Raw genomic sequence first — 21,146 nt, forward strand, 5'->3', positions numbered from 1 at the left:
AATCATGTTGTACATGGCAGAATAGCAGGAGAGATATCTTGTCACACTACTTTGTATCAGGGGTTTACAACTAGTAACTGACTATTAGGCCATTCATTGGTCAAAAGTTGCTGACTGAAGTATTTCATAATCAGAAGACAATGTTTTTAATAAAGGGACTAAACTTAGCTTTATCTTTTTGAAGCTACCAAGGAATGCAAAAATCCAAATACTCTGTAAGGTAACTTGACCAGCCGCAAACTGATGTGAGGTACATTACTACTTTGTCCAGGATTCCTTAGATTTAGATTCATAATTCTCATTTTGCCATAGGAATTAAGTTCTAAGTATCATGCAGCGAGCTGTGGATAGAAAGCCTGGCTGTAAATAAATGATGTTGACAGCTGTTTGTTATGCATGAAAGAAAATAGTTCATCACCGAAAAGTATATGAAAAAAGAAACAAAGTAAAAAGTGTTCTTATTCTTTTCTCTTTTTTTGGGAGGGGGCAGAGTCAGCAGTGGTCAGGGGTCATTTCTGGTGGTCTTGGGGGACTAAGTGGTGTCAGAAATTAAATCTGGGTCTCCAAAGTGCAAGACCATTAACTCCAGCCCTTCAAGCTACCCTCTGGGACTAAGTATGTAATTCTTGATCAACACTGTAGCAATAAATTTTAAAAAATTAGAAATAAAGAGGGGAAATGGCTTTAATGTCTTGTATCAGAGTGATATTCTGAAACCTAAAATAGTCATTGTGTTAGGGAAAAAGCAGATTTTTTTTTCTGCATGCTTATGACTTCTTGAGAATTGTATGAAAAATTTGCATACAAACTCAGGTGCTTTAGAAATCAAAATTTATTGCACAGTTCAAGTAGTAGATTGCTCTGAATTTCTCACATGTAGTGTCTCTAATCCTGTGTGTGTGTGTGTGTGTGTGTGTGCGCGCGCGTGTGTGTGTGTGTGTGTTTGTGTGTGTGTGTGTTTCTTTTGGATTACCACTTCCTAGTCACACCCAGTGAATGAATGATCTGGTGTGTTTCTACAAAGTTCTTGCCTTCAGTGATATTGAATCTGTCTAGCAGATGTCACCTGGGTCCCCTTGATTGCTGCTCTGTAACCTGCCATTAGCCTCTCTGGGACTCTACCTCAGCTGTTACCTAACATCTAGGCTTTCTTTGGTCTCTGGCCACATGAGTGTAGGTGAATTCCCTGCCTCTTCTGGTGTCAGAACTGGCCTGTTTTTTTTTCTATCAGGGTGTAGGTGGGTGGGCAAGAGAGAGCCCTTCTTTCTGTTCTCTATATTGCTGCTCTGGGGCTTCATTTTATCTGCTGTAACTTCCCATCCCAGTTATTTTATTATCTATTTGTTTGTTTTCCACAGGCACAGCATGGCGGGTAGGGCGTTTGCCTTGCAGGCAGCGAACATGGCTTACCCTAGTTCGATTCCTCTGCCGCTTTCAGAGAGCCCGGAAAGCTACCGAGAGTATCTTGCCCACAGAGCAAAGCCTAGCAAGCTACTCGTGACATTTTCGATATGCCAAAAACAGTAACAACAAATCTCACAATTTGTTATGAGACGTTACTGGTGCCCGCTCGAGCAAATTGATGAACAACGGGAGGACAGTGCAGTGCTTGTTTATTTTAGGACCACACCCATACAGACTTCCTGGAATACCTTTCTTTGTGGGTGAGATTAAGTTGATTTTAGATTAATTCCTTTATCTAGTTCTCTGCCCTTCCCTTCCACTCCCACCATATCAATAGGAATTAAGATTTTCTAATTCTACCTCAGCATAAGAAAAAAATCTTATTTTGTTCTGTTATTTAATTCACTGATTCTTTTTGTAGGCCACATCAGGGGTGTGGTTCTCAGGGGTCACTCTTTGATTCAGAGCTGTGGATCCCTCCCTGTCGTGCTGGGTATTGAACCCAGGAATCCAGCAGAACACTGAGTAGGCACTTCAGCCCCAGGCATCTGTTTTGGCATTTCAGTTTCATTTGTGGTTGGGGAGAGGGTAGGTCTACACCCTGCCATACTCAGAAGCTATTCACAGCTCAGTGCTCAGGGGTCACTCTGGCTCAGGTCAGGGCACCATATGCAGTACCAAGGATGGAACCAAGGCCTTCAGCATGTAGAATATGAGCTACCTGTCCAGCCCTGTTAAGTTATTCTTAAACACTCATTCCAGAAATTTGTCCTTTCATGAGCTCAGAATTCTACATGTTCTCCTGACAAACTATAAAGCTACTTTTTTTACATTGAAAAGTCTTTCCCCATTCACTCATTTCTTCACTCTTTCATTCATTTTATTCATTCCTCAGTTATCATTAACTGCACATCTGTGTGACAATAAGTTTTGTGGACAGAGATAAACAACATATCATTGACTACCAGGATATTAGAATAATTAGCTATGTACCATTTAAATAAAAGATTGACATCTTTTCTTCTTTCCTTCCCTCCCTCCTTCCTTCTTTCCTTCCATTCCCTCCCTGGCTCCTTCCCTCCCCTTCTTCCTTTCTTTCCTTTCTTTAGCAAATTTTTTTATTTAAAGAAATTTACTCAGAGAAATATGAGTAGAAAGAAAGAGATGCATGTTCAAGACAGAATATGGGCTTGTCCCAAGGGGAAAAAACCCAAAAGGTTGATTCCTAAGGAAGTAATCTCATCACCACCTCCTCCCTTCAAAAATTATTGAGTAATTGATCATAAATAAAATATTCAGGTAAGTGGACAGGAAGATATGGGCTACAAATTTTGTTTAAAAAATAAAAAACACAGAGGAAATATAAACCCAGCCCCATCAATAGTTTGCAATCTATAGAAACAATATCATGATAGTTATGATAGGAATAAATATAAATGATGTTAATTTTTATGATAACTACTGACAAAGACTATCTCCTAGTACAAGTATTTCTTTGACTAAACAATGTGATTGTTTCAGAATCGAATTTGATTTCTATCATTTATAGTAATGGAAATCAAACAGAATGCTAAAAGCTGTACATAGACTGGTAATAACTCACTGGGCTACAGTGCATGCTTTGCATACAAGAGTCCCACATTTGCTCCCTGGCACAGCCAGGGATTGAACTGTGTATATATTGCAAATACAATAAGAAAATTACAAATGCATTCAAATCTTATAAATTTTCTATCACACTGTAAATTATGATATTCTTGCTATTCAAAATCAGTGTTTCGAAATATCCTGTTTCTTAAACTTGCAGATTTGATCAAAGTGCACTGATTTGCACTTCAGCTCCTCCACTTAAGCAAATTGCTTGCCCCATTTGAGCATCAATTTTCTCATTTTTCATCTGAGCATGTAAAATGGGTATAATAGTTTTAAGGACAAGTGAAATAACCCATGTGTATTAGCTTTCTATTGCTGCTATAGCAAATTATTGCAAATTTAGTGGCTTAAAACGCTACACAGATTTATAAGGATAGAGAGACAGAGAGCACTCAGGAGTCAGCAACGGATGTTTGATTTGTGCAAGGCCCAGAATTCAATCCCAGGTACCACATGCACCCACCACCCTCCACCATGCAGATCTAGAGAACCCCAACATAACAGGGCGACCCTGGTGGTCCCTTGCACCTGGGCCATGCTGCCTAGCTGCAATTGACGAGTATTGCCAGGAACAGCCTCTGAGCCTTCCTGTGCTTCCCATCCTTCATTCGCCCCCTCCCCTCCCAAGAAACGAAAATAATATAGATTTATTATCCTACATTTCTGGGAGATAGATATCTGAAATGGATTTTTCTTGGCTAAAATCAAGGTATTCAGAGGCTGCATTCCATAGGAGCCTCTAGAAGAGAATCTATTCAGTTGACTTTTTGTTTTCTGGAAGCCACTTGCAGTTCTTATCTCCTGCTCCCTTTATCTTATCTTCAAAGCTATCAGTGTAACATTTTCTCTCCTTTCAGGCATCTGCTTCCTCCTTTATACCTTTTCTCTATTGCCTCCCCTTTTGTGTGTTTGTGTGGTGGGGACATGCCTAGTGTTCCTAGGGTCTACTGACTTCGTTCTGGGGTTAGGTCAGAGGAAGAGATTGTCCAGGCAGTGTTTGGGAAACAGGTAATGCTTGGGGAATAGGCAGAGCCAAAGATTGAAACTGAGGGACCAGAGCCATAGCACAGAGGGTAGGGCGTTTGCCTTGCACATGGCCGACCCGGGGTTAGATCACCAGCGTCCCATATGGTCCCCAGAGCACCGCCAGGAATGGTTCCTGAATGCAGAGCCAGGAGTGACCCCTGAGCATCGCTGGATGTGACCCAAAAGGAAAAAAAAAATTGAACCTGAACCTGAACTTCTGCATGCAAAGCATGCCCCAGAGTGCTCTGTCTCTCTGTCTCTGTCTGTCTCTGTCTCTCTGTCTCTGTCTCTGCCTCTCTCTCTCTCTCTCTCTCTCTCTCTCTCTCTCTCTGCCTCTCTCTTATAAGGGCCTGCAGATTACATTGAGCTCACTCAGATATTTTATGATATTTCAGTCAAGATCCTAAACTGAATCACAACTCATCTGGAAAGTCTCATTTGCCATGAAAGGGAACAAACATATTCCACCAGTTCCTGAGACATGAATATTTGGGATCAGGATGTTCAGAGAGGGTGGTTATTATTTTTCCTATCACTCAATTTTTCAAAATTAGCCATTATTATTTCTTATGTATTGTCTATTGAGTTTCTCAAAGGTTCAGAGAAGTTAATTAAATGACAATATTTTATCATGTAGAAACTGAAATAAAACTAGTTTTTGCCCACCCCAACCTCTGATATTTTGCCAGACTATTGTAACATGTCAACCTTTGATTTTCTGCGGATATCGGTGGAGCATTAGTTTATCAACTGATGTTGTCAACAAGTAAAAAAGCTAATGGATTATTTCATTATGTTCTCAAAGACATTGCATCTAATTTTAATATTCCACTGTGCTCATAAGACTATTTCTTAATGAACTCCTGCCTGAGCTCACTGAGCCTAGGCAGTTGGGAAGCTTTAAGAGCATATAAACTTCAAATATGAGAAATATTTCAACAAAGCTTCTCAGAATATTTGAAAACATTCAGCTGTAAAATAAGCACCATTCTCTGAGACTGACAGCTATCACAGTCAATGAGCAGCATATTTTGGTCAGATATTAAGAACACTGGGTTTGACCCTGATTCAGTTCCTGGAACTGCGTATTCCTGAGCACATACAGGAGGGATCCCTGAGCATAGAGCCAAGAACAAGCCTAAAGCACTGTCCTAAGAAACAAACAAACAACAACTGTAATAACAAAATAGTTGTCAAGAGCAAGCTTCTTTAGAAAACAGTTTGAGTAAGAAGTTCCAACTGCAAAAAAAAATAGTGGTTTGTCGAGCCAGGGATGTAGCTTAGCATGTAGAATTCTTACTTTATATGTGTGAGGCTTTGGGTTCAATCCCAGTCATAGTAACACACACACACACACACACACACACACACACACACTGTAAACAAGAGACTTTAAACTGTTCATTTTGCTCCAAGGCCGTCATCTTGAATTATGCTTTATTATAACCTATTATTTTGCTTTTTATTCCTTCACATTTAGAAGATATCCATAAACACCACACACATAGAGGTTGTCATCTCTCTCTCCCCACCCTGTTTTTGGTCCACTAACTCAAATGTAAACTACTAATTCTTCTCTATCCCCCGGAGAGTAACTAGCACTGTGCTGCACACTTAATAAATGCCTGCAAATGACAAAATGAATTCTTTGCTTTGGTTAAAAAGGACTTCAGCCCTGAAATGAGCCCCTGTGTTTATGTGTAGTTTCTAATGGTTCATTTTCTTGTCAGACTTCCCTGGTTATGAACGCTGTGGCGGCACCAGCAGTGCAAAGGGAGGATTTTATTGGAGAACATTTGGAGGATTAGAAAAATCTCCAGAGTGTTGGAAGCATCACACTTGGCTTCCAGGATTCTATTTCTTTCTGTCTCAAGACCAGAATAAGCAGAGAAGAAGGATGGCAAGATGCATAGGGTTCCATATGTGAAGCCAACTCCACAACCCTTTGCAAGTGGGAGGAAAGCGCATCATCATTAGAGAATCTTGCGTTCAGCTGTGCTAATCCTCCCCAGGCAACAACTTGGCATATGAGCTCTTAACCCTGCAAAATGTATTATGGAACACAAGATGTATTTAATTAGTGTGAACAGTCCCCTCCATACCTTACTAAAATCACAATAAAAATACACCATAATTTATCCATTCACTCCCTAATAAGAATTCAAACAAGAGAACTGGAGAGATAGATTGGGCTTTGCCTTGTATGTGGCCAATCCTCTGAACACCTCCACAAATGACCCCTAGCCCTCTGAGAACAGAGTTAAGGGTAAGCCTTGAGCACAGCCCAGCATAGTCTAATGCCCTCGATCCCACTCAACCCTACCATATACCACTTGTGCTCATTAGACCTTTTTTTTCCTATGCTGAGAATCAAGGAGAAATCCTTGCATAATTTTATGGCAATGGAATTACACTCCAGTATGAAGGATATGTAAGGCATCCTATAGGATCTCAGAAAAAATAATTTATTAAAATACCTACCTACTGAGAGTATCCTGCCCGCATGGCAGAGCCTGGGAAGCTCCCCGTGGTGTATTCAACATGCCCAAAACAGGAACAAGTTTCACAATGGAGACGTTACTGGTGCCTGCTCGACAAATCGATGAACAACGGGAGGACAGTGCTACAGTGCTACTCTTCTAAAGGATACCAAACATTTTCACCTTCGGAGTCCAATCTTTCATTAACTTCATTAGACTAGGCTTTTTGAAAGTGGAAAGAGACTCTAAAGTCAGGATATACCAGCTCTAGAAGTGACTGTCACTGTCCGATCCCTCCACCTCAATCTAATTCACACTTTTATGATTGGCTTCCTTTTGACCCATGCGTGTTAATTATATCCAGCTGTCAGCAAATTGCTCTTCCAAATTGGCAATACTGAGCTCTCAAGCTGCTCACATTTTTGTTTTTCTCTTTCCTTGGAGAAAACCTTCAGATCATGCATTTTCTTGACTAGGGTTTTCAAACTCATCCCCAGTTAGAGATATTTTAAAGGATTCAAGGGACTTAAAAAAAACCTGATTTTTAAATATAGTGTATTATTTCGATTGATCCAAAATTACTTAAGAACCTATGGGAAGAAGACTTTCCTTAGAGACTTAGGCACATGGCTATCACTAATCCATTTGTTCCTGGATGCCTTCGATCTTATATTGACTCATAGGTTCCAGCACTACTCCAGCGAACAACTGAGCTTTGCACTATAGCCAAAGACTCCTAGACTGTCCAGATCAAGAGCTTTCCATGGCATCATAGGCACTCCCCGCACCCCTTTCATTTATGAAAGTCCCTGTTCTTCTGCTCAAGGGTTTTATTGTCATGCCTTTTTTTTTTTTTTTTTTTTACTTTTTGGGTCACACTTGGTGATGCACAGGGGTTACTCCTGGTTCTGCACTCAAGAATTACTCCTGGCACTGCTGAGGGGACCATATGGGATGCTGGGAATCAAACCCAGGTCCGCCGCGTGCAAGGCAAACGCCCTACCCGCTGTGCTATCACTCCAGCCCCAGTCATGACTTTCTTCCCCCAACCTTCCTGGACAACTGTGCTGGCACACGTAAATACCTGTGCAAGAATAGTTCTTTCAAAAGTGCTTTAGGGTTTTTTTTTTCTGCATTTTTTTTAAAGTAGCAAAATAGCTCATTTCACCTACTCTTTTCCCATGATCTGTTCTCCAGTCTAAGAGGCTCAGTGTGATGAATTAGCATTGAGGATTTTGACACCAAACTTAAATAAATGTTTTTAAGAGCTGACAATTAGGTTCACATATACTGGGTGGTACTGTAGATTTGAGAACAAATCAGAACATCCAAGTTAGAATGGTGTTTTGCTTTTGACCAGATTTATATCCTTGGCCAACTATTTAGTTGCTCTAGGCTTACTTTTCCTTATCAGTTAAGAAAAATTAATAGTTCTGTTTACTCTGTCTATGTCACAGGGCTGGAGTGTGGATAGATTGAGATTTTTCTGGGTGAACAGGTTTTACAAACTAAAAAGTATAATATAAGCAGTTACTTATTAACAGCTCAGAGCATTATCTAATTGCTTATAAATACGTACTGTGGGTACATTAATGGTTTGTCACTGCATAAATAAACCTTGCTTTTGCCACATATGGGTTTGCGTCTGTGGAAAAAGAGAAGGAAAATAGAAACTGTTCTCAACCAGGCTCTTTCATATCTGTAGCCATAAATAAATACTTAGCTACATGGAAAAATATTAAAATACATTTATTTCATTTAATCCTTGGGAAAACAAATCATTAACCTTGTTTTCATGTGATACACTTGAGGTATGATATTAAATGATGTTTGAAGCACTTCTTCCCTTATTTTGTTTTCTAGAGCCCTAATCATGAACTCTATCACTCTATGAAAGAGTTCTGTGGTCCAAAAGATGAAGAATTGTACCCTATTGCACCACATAGACTGACAGCATGCAATGCCATAGTCATAACCATGGCAAATGCCTTCGAGTTGGGGCTGGAGCAATAGCACAGTGGATATGGTGTTTGACTTGCACGAGGCCGACCTGGGTTCGATTCCCAGCATCCCACATGGTTCCCTAAGCACCGCCAGGGGTAATTCTTGAGTGCAGAGCCAGGAGTAATCCCTGTGCATTGCCAGGTGATCCAAAAAGAAAAAAATAAAAAAGGCCTTCTAGTAAAGAAGCCTGCTATAGTGAAGGAGTTTATTTCACTTTGCTCTGATCAGAGTTTGTCAAGTTTATTTAACCAAAACACTTTATTTGCCACTTATACTTACATTTGATGGAACTGGGATTCTGCAGAAAACATTCTGCCAAATGTGGATCTAAATTCATGATTAGAGTTAATAGTGTGGTAAGTCTGCAATTAGAATACAAAGTGTTTTCTTGAAACATATACACTATAGGAAACTGGCACAAAGGTTAGAAAGCTCTGTCTTGAGAGGCTGAGTTCAAACTCAGGTACCTCCCAAATATACTGAATAGCTCTGCTCTTTGGGCCACTCTGCCATAAAGAATTGAATCTCCAGAGCATCACAGCCAGGTGTGTGTGCAAACACTGTGACTAAAGATGTGCAGGCGCCACAGTCAGAAACTGCAACTTAAAAAGAGAGAAGGGCTGGGCAGATACAAGGGCAGGTAAGGCTCTTGTCTTGCATATGGCTGACTCAGGTTCAGTCCTTGGTAACCCACACGGTTGTCCCCCAAGACTGTCAGGAGTGATCACGGAGCCAGAGAAAGCTCTGAATATCCTCAGATGTGGCCCAAAGCCAAAGAGAGAGAGAGAGAGAGAGAGAGAGAGAGAGAGAGAGAGAGAGAAGAGGGAGGAAGGGAGAAAGAGAGAGAGAGAAAGAGGCAGAGAGAGAGAGAGGGTGACTATCATAACCAAATGAGTGAGTAAAACAACAATGTGTGTGTTATTTCTGGTCATTTCAAAATCAGTGGGAAAGAGGAAATTTTTTAAAAATTAATTTTAAACAAATAATATTAGCATAAAGCCAGGGATGTGACTTAAGTGGAATATGCCTAACATATAGGAGGCCCTGATTTAGATCCCCAGCACTCATCCCTCCACTGACAGCAGCACATTCCAAGCTTTTCATGGCCCAAGCAACAGCATTATATATATGTAAACATGTAAAAAAGAACTAGATATACTTAAGTATGTCAATATTATATATTTTATCTCTAAGTGTATATTTTATTAATATATCATTACATTACATTACACGCGGGTTCCGGGGCCGAGATCTCCAAGCCTACTCAGATTGGAGTCGAGCATCCTCCACCCAGATCCTCCAAATTCCAGTAGGCAGGGGTCACACCCACCACCTGGCCCCCTGGCGCCGTGTAATCCCATCAACGGCCAAGACTCAGAGACTATAAAATCCAGCTCCTGGAACCACGCGGCTGCATTCGCGGCCACGCGACATCTTACTATGACATCTTTTTTATGACATCTTATTATCTCATTCCTACTTTGGACAAACTTGCAGGCTATCGAATGTAGCCTGCCCACAGGGCAGAGTCTGGCAAACTCCCCGTGGCGTACCAAATATGCCAAACACCAGTAACAATGATGGGTCTCATTCTCCTAAAGAGCCTTGAATATAATCTCAGGGCTAGGATGAAAGAGACGTTACTGGGGCCTGCTCGAGGCAATCAACGAATAATAGGATGATGAAATGAAATGAAATGAAATATCATTACATGGGCTGGAGCGATAGCACAGTGGGTAAGGTATTTGCCTTGTACGCAGCTGACATGGCCGACCCTGGTTTGATTCCTCCGTCCCTCTCGGTGACCCCAGCAAGCTACCGAGAGTATCTCGCCTGCACAGCAAAGCCTGGCAAGCTACCTGTGATGTATTCGATATGCCAAACACAGTAACAATTGTCACAATGGATATGTTACTGGGCCCACTAGAGCAAATTGATGAACAATGGGAGGACAGTGACAGTGACAATGACAGTGATGAATACATATTCATCTGTAGCCTATATTGCAATATATAGCATATAATGCATATATTTCTATGTAGCACGTTATTATATATAGAATGAATGCACCTATGTACTATGATATATGCCAAAAAAGAAGAAAGTGAAAGGTAGCTATAATATGTTATTACTGTGAATGTGCAAGTATTTTCAACTTTATGACATGTGATTATTTTTAGTTTTCCTTTTTCCCTCTGCCCCTAGTTTTCTTTATTAAGTTGATTTTTGTCTTCTGATTTGTTATAGTAAAATATTCATAAGCTAAAGAATGGCTATTTGAATCATTGTAAGCACGTTGTTTAGGAGCATTTCTCATCATCACCCATTCTCAGACCTCTTTCATCTTCCTAAACTGGACCTTTGCACTACCTGCTGCTACTCTCTGTCTACCAATTCACACAGCCATTTTCCTATGTTGCAACTTCTTTTTTTTTTTTATTTTTTAACACTTTTATTCCTAGTGGTTGCGAGATATTGTGTAGATAACACTTAGCAATTTGCCTGTTGACATTCTTAGAAGGCCTCACAGTTCTTAGCTGGGAGATGGGTCCACCTGGACAATTCAGTGACTCAGCGTTACTTTTCAGATTTGTTGTGAAGATGTGCTATTTTTTTGTGCTAGATGATGTCAGTACGGGCCTCTGTGCCTTCTGGTAGGGAGGGGAATCTGCTTGCCCCCAACTCTTCCTACCCCCCTCCCCAATTCTGAGAAGGCCCCAGGGTTCTCAGTTGGGACAATTTCTTTTTTTCACTCTTTCAAATAAAGACCAAATGAATTCCTAAGAGTTGCCATGTGCAAGACACCCATATTTAGATGGTGCCAATTTTCTCTGGCCAGCTTTAGTTATAGTGACATTAGTAATAAGTAAAGATAATCAGAATGACCCATTTGCCAATTGTTTTATTGTATATCTTTGCCTTGTGATGAGAAAGCATCATGCTTGTTTGCTGAATCTTTTAGAGAATGTCCTTGTTTTTCTGCTTTTCCGCTGCCATTTCTCACCCATACACATGTCGTTGAACTAATTACTCAATTTCTAACTTCATTTCTTCACTTGTCAGATGGGAAGAATAAAGGTAAGGTAAAGGTAAAGGCCCTCCCGTTGATCGTCGATTTGCTCGAGCGGGCCCAGTAACGTCTCCATTGGAGACTTTGTTGTTACTGTGTCTGGCATATCGAATACTCTCGGTAGCTTGCCGGGCTCTCCGAGAGGGGCGGAGGAATCGAACTCGGGTCGGCCATGTTGGCCGCTTGTAAGGCGAACGCCCTACCCGCTGTGCTATCGCTCCAGCCCAGATGGGAAGAATAGCTATTGTAATGTCATGGGATCATTGTCTGAACCCAGCAAGACATTGTAAATATCTCAGTAAGATATTCTCTATCTTAATATTTAGCCCATAGTAAACTTATATCTTATTCTACTATTTTTTCAGCAACAGAGAGAGTGATATAAGTCATCTTTCAATTGACCCTAGGAACGGGCAAGGTAAGAATATGGGCATGTTGCCATGGCACTGCCTAGCATTTTAAAAAATAAGTTTTGTTTCCTCCCAGGAGGGGAGATGCATGTTGAAAGTAGACTATGGATTGAACATGATTGTCACCCATTGCCTCTTTTGCAGACCACAACATCCAAAAGGAGAGAGAGAACAAAAGGGAATGCCCTGCCACAGAGGCAGGGTGGGATGGGGGGGATGGGGGTGGGAGGGATATTATCCAGGGTGGTGGAAAGTGGGCACTGGTGGAGGGATGGGTATTTGATCATTGTATAATCGAAACCCAAGCACAAAAAATTGTAAATCTACAACTGTACCTCATGGTGTTTCACTAATAAAAATTAAAAAAAAAAGTTTTGTTGTTTTGCTTTTGGGGAGGAACCCTGGCATTGCCTATGTTTGGGAGGGTCACCCCAGGCAGAGGTCACACCAGGGACTTACTGCATGCAAAGCAGGTGTTCCAGCCTGTTGGGCTGTCTCCCAACATTAATGTAGTTTGCTTTTTTGCCTGCGCTTCAGGGCGGTGGGCCACACCCATCAATGCTCAGGGCTTCTTCCTGATGCTGCTCAGGCTCAATATGGGATACCGAGAATTGATCCCTACTTGGGAGCGCCTTGCACACTTCGTGGTTGCTTTGACTTGGTGTTCGGCATATTTAGTTTTAGTACTTGCACATTTGGTGGGGGTGCTTTTTTGGGGGTTGGCCATGTGCCTGCATTTCTTACACATTTTAAAATTTTGTTCTTCCACATTCAAGGCAAGCATTCAACCTTGAATGTTGAATGCCACATTCAACCCTACCTATTGTATTAAATGAGGCTCCTGCTTACAACCTGTAGCTGTGATCTCTGGGAGCATACACTGTGCTATAAGGTGGTGCTGGGAATCCCCAAAAAGCAGAGGAGATGATTGTTCTCAGCAACCATGGGCACTTACTGCTTGCAAGGCTGGAGCTTTCTCAGAAGCTACTGAGGGATCCTGGACCCTCACTACATTCTCTGTGTGTTTACACAATTCTTCTAAAGCATGCCTTTCCTTCATCTTTCTGATAAGAATATGACAGATTTTTTTTTTTCAGTATATAGCTGGTGGGCTTTTGTTTGTTTTCCTGAAGTATATTGCCTGCTCGATTTTGCAAAGTTCTGTAAAGTCCTTCGAGAAGAAAATGAGGTTTATTTTTGTTATCTAGGAGTTGAAAATTTTCCTAAATGAAAGAATGAAGAACCAGTGATGTGTTAACAGTTAGGTTAATGAGTTAAAAAAAAATCTTACTTCACTGTAAGGTCTTCCATTCTTATAAATTAACTATGCTGAATTGAATTAAATGTTGGGTAAGTCAGTGTACTAATGAGCCAGCCTAAAGACTCCAAAAACTGTTTAATTAAGCTTTTTTCCTTAGCAAATTAAAATTATTTTTCTTTCTGATTATATGTATATGTTTGTGTATGGACAAGGTGCATATACATATATATACATATATATATATATATGTCCAGTTTCAGTTTATCATAGTGACGTATTTTTTTCCCATAAAGAAATATGCAGTTTGGCAAATTATGTTAATGCTATGTTAAATTGAGTTTCACACTGCTTTGACTTACAAAGGCTAAAGATAAGATGTTGGAGTAACTGACATATGCCAATCAAGAAACTCTTTTGTCCTAGGAACTGAATTAAATGACATCAAAATTCTGGGAATTTTTTTAAAATTTTCTAATTGGGATAGTTTATTTGATGCATGATAAAAATGAATCAAGTATGCACTATAATCTTTTTACAGAAGCAATGTGACATATGGTATAATCACTTGAAGCTGTAGAAGAAGTAGCAAACTGTAAAATACTTTACTGTCATAATATAGCATTCTTTTCCTCCAGATGGATCATCCGTTGCTGTTTTCATTGTCGGTGTAAAGTCCTTTTGTTAAATACGTAAGTCTTAAAAGGCTTTTCGACTTTAAAAAAAGAACCAAAAAACTAAGCAAAACCCTTGGGCTGCCAAACCCTTGGGCCGTCCAGCAAACAAGGGAAGGACTCTCAGCCCTGATGTGACTCGGGTCTGTCCTGGAGGTGAGAAGTGCAAACAGGCCACCAGACGGTTTCAGAACCAGCAAAGTCACTGAAGCAAGGAGATAAACCCAAATATTCGGCTAACGACAAATAAACCAGAAAAGAGACGCGGCAGCTGTTCACACTGGAAAGTTACCGAACGTTTATTTTGGTTCAAGTTTTATTTTTATATGACGGAGGAACAATAAGTTTTCTATGGGAGTGGGTGTCTGATTCCTTCTTGCAAGGCTGCGGAACCGGGAGTTCGATGCAGATGGGTGCGCGCTCCCTTCGGGGCGCTGCCGCGAGCCCTCCCGGTGGCCCGGCAGCCGGGGCGGTGGGACCCGCACGGGGAGGTGGGGTGCGCGGGGGTGCCGGGGCGCCCGACAAAAGCCTCCGCTCCGACGGTGGGTGCTGCTCCGCGCCCGTGCTCGGTCTTCCCCCCGCACCGTGTGCCTCGCCCGCTCCCATTGCCACCCCTAGATCCCGCCCGGCGCCGGCTCCCGTTTCCCGCCCGTTCTTCGAAGCCGGGGGCGGCGGGCGCCGAGGCCGGGCCCCGCCGAACAAAGGCGACGCGGGGCTCCGGGCTCGGGGCGCGGGGCGCGGGGCGCGCGGCCGGCGTTGGCGCGCGTCTCCCTGGCAGGAGGCGGCGGCGGCGGCGGCGGTGGCGCGCCCGAGCCTGCATTCCGCCGAAGCGCCCGGCCCCGCGGGGCGACGTCACCCCCGGCTCCGCCCCCCGTCCCTCCCCGAGCAAAGTAACTCCGGACTAACCCGAGCAGCCTTCGCCGAGCATGGAGAGCTGCCGCGGCGACCGGCCGGCCCCGCCGGCCCCGCTCGCGCCCCGGAGGTAGTTTGACCCGCGCCCCGAAGGCAGAAGTGCCCGGCGGGCTGCGGTGGCCCCTCGGTCCGGCCCCGGCCCCGCTCCGGGAGCACCTGGCCGGTGGATCGGGCGGCGGACGCCCCGCTCGCTCGCTCGCTCTTTGCAGAGCTGCTTGAAACTTCTCCCAAAGTCGACATGGATACGACGGCGGCGGCGGCGGCGCTGGCTGCTTTTGTGGCGCTCTGGCTCCTGTCCCCCTGGCCTCTCCTGGGGTCGGCCCAAGGCCAGTTCTCTGCAGGTGAGTAGTCGGGGTGCAGGGGTGCGGAGTGGGGGGGAGTGGGGTGCCCGGGCTTGGGACGAACGCCCCGATCCGGGGCTCGCAGGGGTGTGTGTGTGAGGGGGGCGCGTGGCGGGGGTGGGGTGGGTGGGAGACGGGCTCCTGGCCAAGGCCCGGGGCTAGCATTTGGGGATCGCTTTGGAAGTCCGGAGAGAGGAGCATTGGGAGGTGCACCCGAGAGGTGGAGAAACGGCCCCGGAGTTGGTGGCAGGTGGGACGCGTTGGTGAAGTGGGGGCGGGGGGGCAGCGGTTCGGTAACTTTCCCAGCCCAGACCCCCATTGTTCCCCGCGGAGCCTCGCTCGGGACTCAGGTTGGCGGGCTGGGAGTGAAGCTCCGGCTTGGCTCGGGCAACTGGTAGCTGCGGCGTCCAGCGCGGCCGCGGGCAGCGCACCGGGAAGGAGAGAAAGGAAAAAGTAATCAGGGGCTCTGGGAACGGCTACTCTGTTGCTCGGGTTGTGGGCTTGGAGCGGTGGAACAACTCCTGTGGTTGCAAAGCAAAAAAAAAAAAAAAAAGGCAATAAAACCAAACCCCCTTGCTTGGCCAGCTATTGTCAGAAGCGTGGATACTCCGAGGGACCCGGCGCGCGGCGCACTTTGCCAGGTGCTTTTTTGTCCCGGGAATAACCTCCCTTGACTATTGTCTGGCTACTTCCCGGTCCCTCCCCCAGTCCCAGTTCTCCTCCCCCCCCCCCCACCGCCTGCGGGCGTTGAACTGTCCAGAGGTTTGCCCTGCGGGGGGGGGGGGGCGGGGAAGGCAAGCAACAGTGTGAGGTGTGGGGTGTGTGTGTGTGTGTGTGTTGGCGGAGATTCAGAGATTTAAAAAAAAATGCTCCAGTGATCCCTGCGGAGCTGTTGTGGGGAGCGAGGTCTGGGCGCCGGATGTGGATGCCTGACCCCCCCCCCCCCCACACACACACACCCCTTCCTACCAAGCTGTCCCGGGTCCTCCCGGAGCCCGCCCGGGTGGCGGAGGCGGCAGAGGACGTTCCCCCACCCCCGCAGCACAGCCTCAACTCTGGGATCTGGCGCCGACTCGGAGTTAGCCTCTTGGATTCTAGCTAGGCACAGCCACTTAAAGAAGTCGCTGAAAGCCCGGTTCGGTTCCCGTCTGGGGTTTGCGTACAGTTTTGTGATCAGTCCTGTGGGTTGATCAGTTTCTTTAGATTCCCTTCTCCTCTGGAGGGGGCCCTGAAGTTTCACCAGGTGGACACTGGGCGCCATCAGCTAACCTCCCACTTGGTCGCTGGTCCTGACAACTTTCCAGCTTGGCTGGCGCGGGAGTCTGCTGGCCCCGGCTCGGCGTGCACAGGAAGACGCAGAGGTGGCCGAGGGGGGTGATGATGGAGAAGCTCGGGAGAGCGGCCGCAGCACGCCTGGCTGAGATGGCTGGACCCGAAGAAGCGAGTTACTTTGTACTTGTCAGTTTCTCTCTTTGTTGTGGCTACCCGACTTCCTGGAAATCGGCTGGCTCCCTACTGCGCTTTCCCTGCCGAGAGATGTTTATTGTGGGTCCGACCCCTTTTCTCTCCTCTGAAAGGACTTAACCAAGTAGATTCTTGGACATCGTGTCGTAGGCAGATTATGAAATGCACCGTGCATAGGAAAAATCGATGTACATATAGGTGTTGCAGGCAGACGATAGCGACTCTGTACAGTGAATGATTGGGTGATTTAATTCTTCGTGGAGTAGGTATTCCTGCCTGCCTCTCTGCTGTATAATGCCTGTTAGTAGAGCGGCTGTGCCTGCTGCCTGTCATTATAAGCAGGCAAGTTGGAGTGGGTATCGATTTCCCCACCAGTGTTTGTAGCTGCACGGAGAGCCCCAGCTGAAAAGGCATGTAGTTTGTTAATTGAAAGTTTTAATTCTACCAGTTGAATGAGTAGACTTAACAAGCATTCAACTATTCTTGGCTCAACAGCTGATGAATGTGTTTTCACCAGTAGACAAACTTTCTCCTTTCATGTGTTATTTACACATCCATGAACAAGTAAACATTACATTACCTCTAGCAGGATATACAGAGAGGCTTTTCTGATGACAGGAACTCAGAAATCTGCAGTGAACTCCTGTGTTCTTCGACAGCTGGACCCTATATGCTTCACTTTTCCTTAGGGACAAAGCTAGATATATGACTTTCAGTCATGTTAAATAATGTGCAGCCCCAGTAAGTGCAGGTCTGTGTCTCCAAATGATGCCCAGAAAGAAGTGCCTTCTGTTCCTAGAGTTCTAGGGCAGATTTTTGGCTCTTCCTTGATAATGAAAAGTTTGCTCTGTGCAAATCGCTATTTTCTGGATATCTAAGTTATTTTGTAATCCATAGTCATCTGATTTCATTGCAAGCAGATTTGATGCAAAGACACATCCAGAGATTGGAGGTGTATTCCTCCTTGCTTTTATTTTCTTATATTTTATTTAAAATGAGTTTTTATGTCTTTTGTTAAGTTTTAATAAAAGATTTTGAAAGTGTAAAAATTTTATGTTTGGGGGCTGGAGCGATAGCACAGCGAGTAGGGCATTTGCCTTGCATGCGGCTGACCCGGGTTCGATTCCCAGCATCCCGTATGGTGCCCTGAGCACCACCAGGGGTAATTCCTGAGTGCAGAGCCAGGAGTAACCCCTGTGCATCACCAGGTGTGACCCAAAAAGCAAAAAAAAAAAAAGAAAAGAAAAGAAAAAAATTATGTTTGGATTTAAAAAACATCCTGGCAAACATGTCTTTTAAATCACACCAATTAAGGCCACTTTTAACACTTCTAGGTATAATCATGTGGTTTCTGACATAGTAAATTTGTAAAGCAGTTTTTAAAACACCTAGGATTATTTGAGCTTTGATATGTCATGCACTCACCAGTTTGCTTTGTTTAAATCACAAATTTAAAAGTATTTTCTGGATTGTGACTTTCAACTTTCTGTAGCTAAATTGAATAAAGCTACATGATGAGCCTCCAGGATTTTTATAAACTTTATCTTATTTTTTGTTTTCAGTTTAATATCTCCCTTAAACTTGTGTGAAAGCTGTGGAATGAAAGCATAAATATGTATTGAGGTTTTTTTAAATTGAGTTTTGATATCATAATGTAAACATTTTCTATTCTCAAAATGTTTCAGGATTTAGGTGACTGACAAAACCAGTCACAAATTATTTGGAAACTTTGCTTTCTCATCTGTAAAATGGACATAATAATAGCCACCTTGACCTTTCCACATGGTTTTTATGAGGATTATATAAATAATTATGAGAATTGGTGCTGTGAATTGTAAAGCATTAGGCAGCTTTCTGGGGTGTAATCATCATACATTAAGGTAACAACTGAAGTTTTTCTTTTATGGCTACCCAGTTTTTCCTAGTGAGTACAGGATGTGTGTGTGTGTGTGTGTGTGTGTGGTGGGGGAGAGAGAGAGAGAGAGAGAGAGAGAGAGAAAGAGAGAGAGAGAGATACTTGGCTAGTTGTTTATTTTCTGTCTTCTGGTACTGTGGATTGAACCCAGGGTCTGATACACGCAAAGCTTTACACTCTACCATTGTAAATAGAATTACACTCCTAGCCCCTTAAATTATTATTAAACATAAACATCTGAGATTGGCCAGATCATTTTGTCAGTACAAATTATTAATATTTTCTTCATTAGTCTTGTGTTTATCTTTAGTTGAGGTAAACTCATGGAAGTTTACTGTGAAGGTTCCTCATATTCCATAGAAGAAATAAATGTTTTAGTCAATTGCTTTAGCTGTTCAACTGTTGATGGTTCAGTTTTTCATCTCAGTCTGGAGAAGGATCTGCAGCTTTTTAGTTGCAGTCTTATCAGTGACCTAGAGAGGGACTATTGTCTCTAGTATGATGTGAGCTAGAAATGCAGTTTAAGATCTTTCTGTGAAGAAGGTTCCTGGCATGTTGCTGTAATCATTTGTTCACTTGATCCCTTAGGACTTTGCAAGTCATCTAAGCCGACTAGTGCCTCAGTCTTTGATGTCTATATGTAGTTAATTTCTCTTACTCTTATTACCTACTAGTAGATACAACAGTGAGGCTGTTTTTAGATTTGTCTTTCAATTTTTTTTTTTGTTTTTTTTCTGGCCAGATCTTTTTGCCCCTCAATTCATTACAATTCTGCAAGTTGCAGAACACTCATGAGAAGATGTAACAGGACATTTCTCTCTCTATTTCTTCTTTCACTTGTCTCCTTTCTTCTGACTTGATTTTCCTAGATAGCATGATCTGTTTTTTGCATTTGGCCTAGCCAGACGGGGAAGAGGTAGGTTTGGCTGCTTCTGGGACAGTGGCATGTGTGCTGACAGCTCTTCTCTTTGTATTCATAAATGTGAATTTGGAAAGTAAATCCAGCCCTCTGCTGCTCTGTTCTGCCACTCTACTGCCGCAATAAGCCCCACATACACAGTCAAAATCACAGCTCTCTTGTCACCGTATATTTGGTGCTGGATGTAGTCTTAACTATTGCCAATATGATTCAAATATGAATCCAGAGCTCCTATTTGGTGGCAGTGATGTTTTTTCCTCCATTCCTATGGCCTTTAAAAAACATTTAATTCATGTGATAGGATCCTGTATAGAGAAACTGTGTACTACTGCTTTTGAAGTGCTATGTTCTATGTCTGCTCCAGGCGGTTACTGAAGACCGTGTAAACCATACTAAATATGGATCTGCTTTTCAGAGGCAGGGGAACGCTGTCCTCATCTGCCCTATGCTATTCCCATTTCCCCTACTGCTCTTCATTGGGGCAGGAAGATGAGAGCTAAAGATTGAGAGCAGGAAATATCAAGAGGGTTTCCAGATTGTTCTTAAAGACAAAACAAAGGACACTGTGTGTGTATCTGTTTATGTGTGTGTGTGTGTGTGTGTGCGCTTCTGTGTGTGTATGTGTGCTTCTGTGTGTGTGTGTGTGTGTGTGTGCTTTTGTGTGTGTGTGTGTGTGTGTGTGTGTGTGTGTGTGTGTATGTGTGAGAGAGAGATCTTTAATTTTCTAAGGTGGGAAAAAAGCCCTATTTTGACTTGTTTATTGGAACCCGATTTTGTCTTTGTCCAAACACACTCATTTCTCATTCTGTGGATGTAAAGATTTCCCTCTGTGTATTCCTCTGACTTTGCCCTTTGATCATGTTTCTGGTTTGTGTTCCTTTATCAAATAGTGTTTCTCTTTGCCTAAAAAGGTTGTAATTGCTTTTGAACATGACTTGTGTTTTCATCAAAACTCATGCTGCTTGTCATAGTTACTGAATTTTATCAATTCATGTGGTGTCTTAAACTGGTGTTTGATAACAAAATAAATGAGTGTGTACATCAATCAGGCTAATTTTTATTTCAGTTGAAGCCAGAAACAAACTTGAAAATCCATGAAATAATCTGTTAACATTGCAGAATATTTGTATGTGTTTTCATATCTCTGGATGAAGAAGGGTTTAAGTTGCTTTTTGTAAATGGGAATAGGAAATTTGAGTATCTGATATGATTGCCTGATTAAAAAAATTTTTTCTTTATTGATTTTTGGGCCACACCAGGAGATGCTCAGGGTCTATTCCTAGATCTACGCTCAGGGATCACTTTGGTGGGGCTTGGAGGAGGGTGGGGGGTGGGAGGGAGCTATGGGGTATTGGGGATTGAACTCAGGTTGGCCACATTCCAAACAGGTGTCCTACCTGCTATACTGTCACTCTGGGTTTCTATTTCATAATATTTTAAGTCAAGAAAAATAAACCACATGTAATTATGGTTTGGAAAATTAAAAAACAGACAAAATATGTTTGAATATTTGAAATCATTTCAAACTATCTCAGAGGAAATATGGTCAATGAAAAATGTTTTAAATATTCCTAAATAAAATATTATATTTGTCCGATGATTCTGTTTTAAGAGTT

General features: G+C 43.1%; 1 protein-coding gene across 10 annotated transcripts in view; it reads left to right on the forward strand.

Annotated features, from left to right (window-relative positions):
• The first annotated feature begins 14,856 nt into the window (after positions 1 to 14,856).
• PTPRK (protein tyrosine phosphatase receptor type K) overlaps positions 14,857 to 21,146 on the forward strand; it is a 582,916-nt gene continuing 576,626 nt past the window's right edge. For 6 of the 10 annotated variants that reach the window (XM_056125869.1, XM_056125872.1, XM_056125873.1 and 3 more), the window contains exon 1: positions 14,857 to 15,232. In XM_056125869.1, coding sequence (XP_055981844.1) covers positions 15,130 to 15,232 — 103 coding nt within the window. In that variant the 5' untranslated portion in view covers positions 14,857 to 15,129. The remainder of the gene's footprint in view (positions 15,233 to 21,146) is intronic. The other 4 variants (XM_056125875.1, XM_056125876.1, XM_056125877.1 and 1 more) reach the window with 1 other exon arrangement.

Source organism: Sorex fumeus, unplaced genomic scaffold (genome assembly GCF_029834395.1).
Source record: "Sorex fumeus unplaced genomic scaffold, SorFum_2.1 ptg000061l, whole genome shotgun sequence".
NCBI classification, from domain to species: Eukaryota; Metazoa; Chordata; class Mammalia; order Eulipotyphla; family Soricidae; genus Sorex; species Sorex fumeus.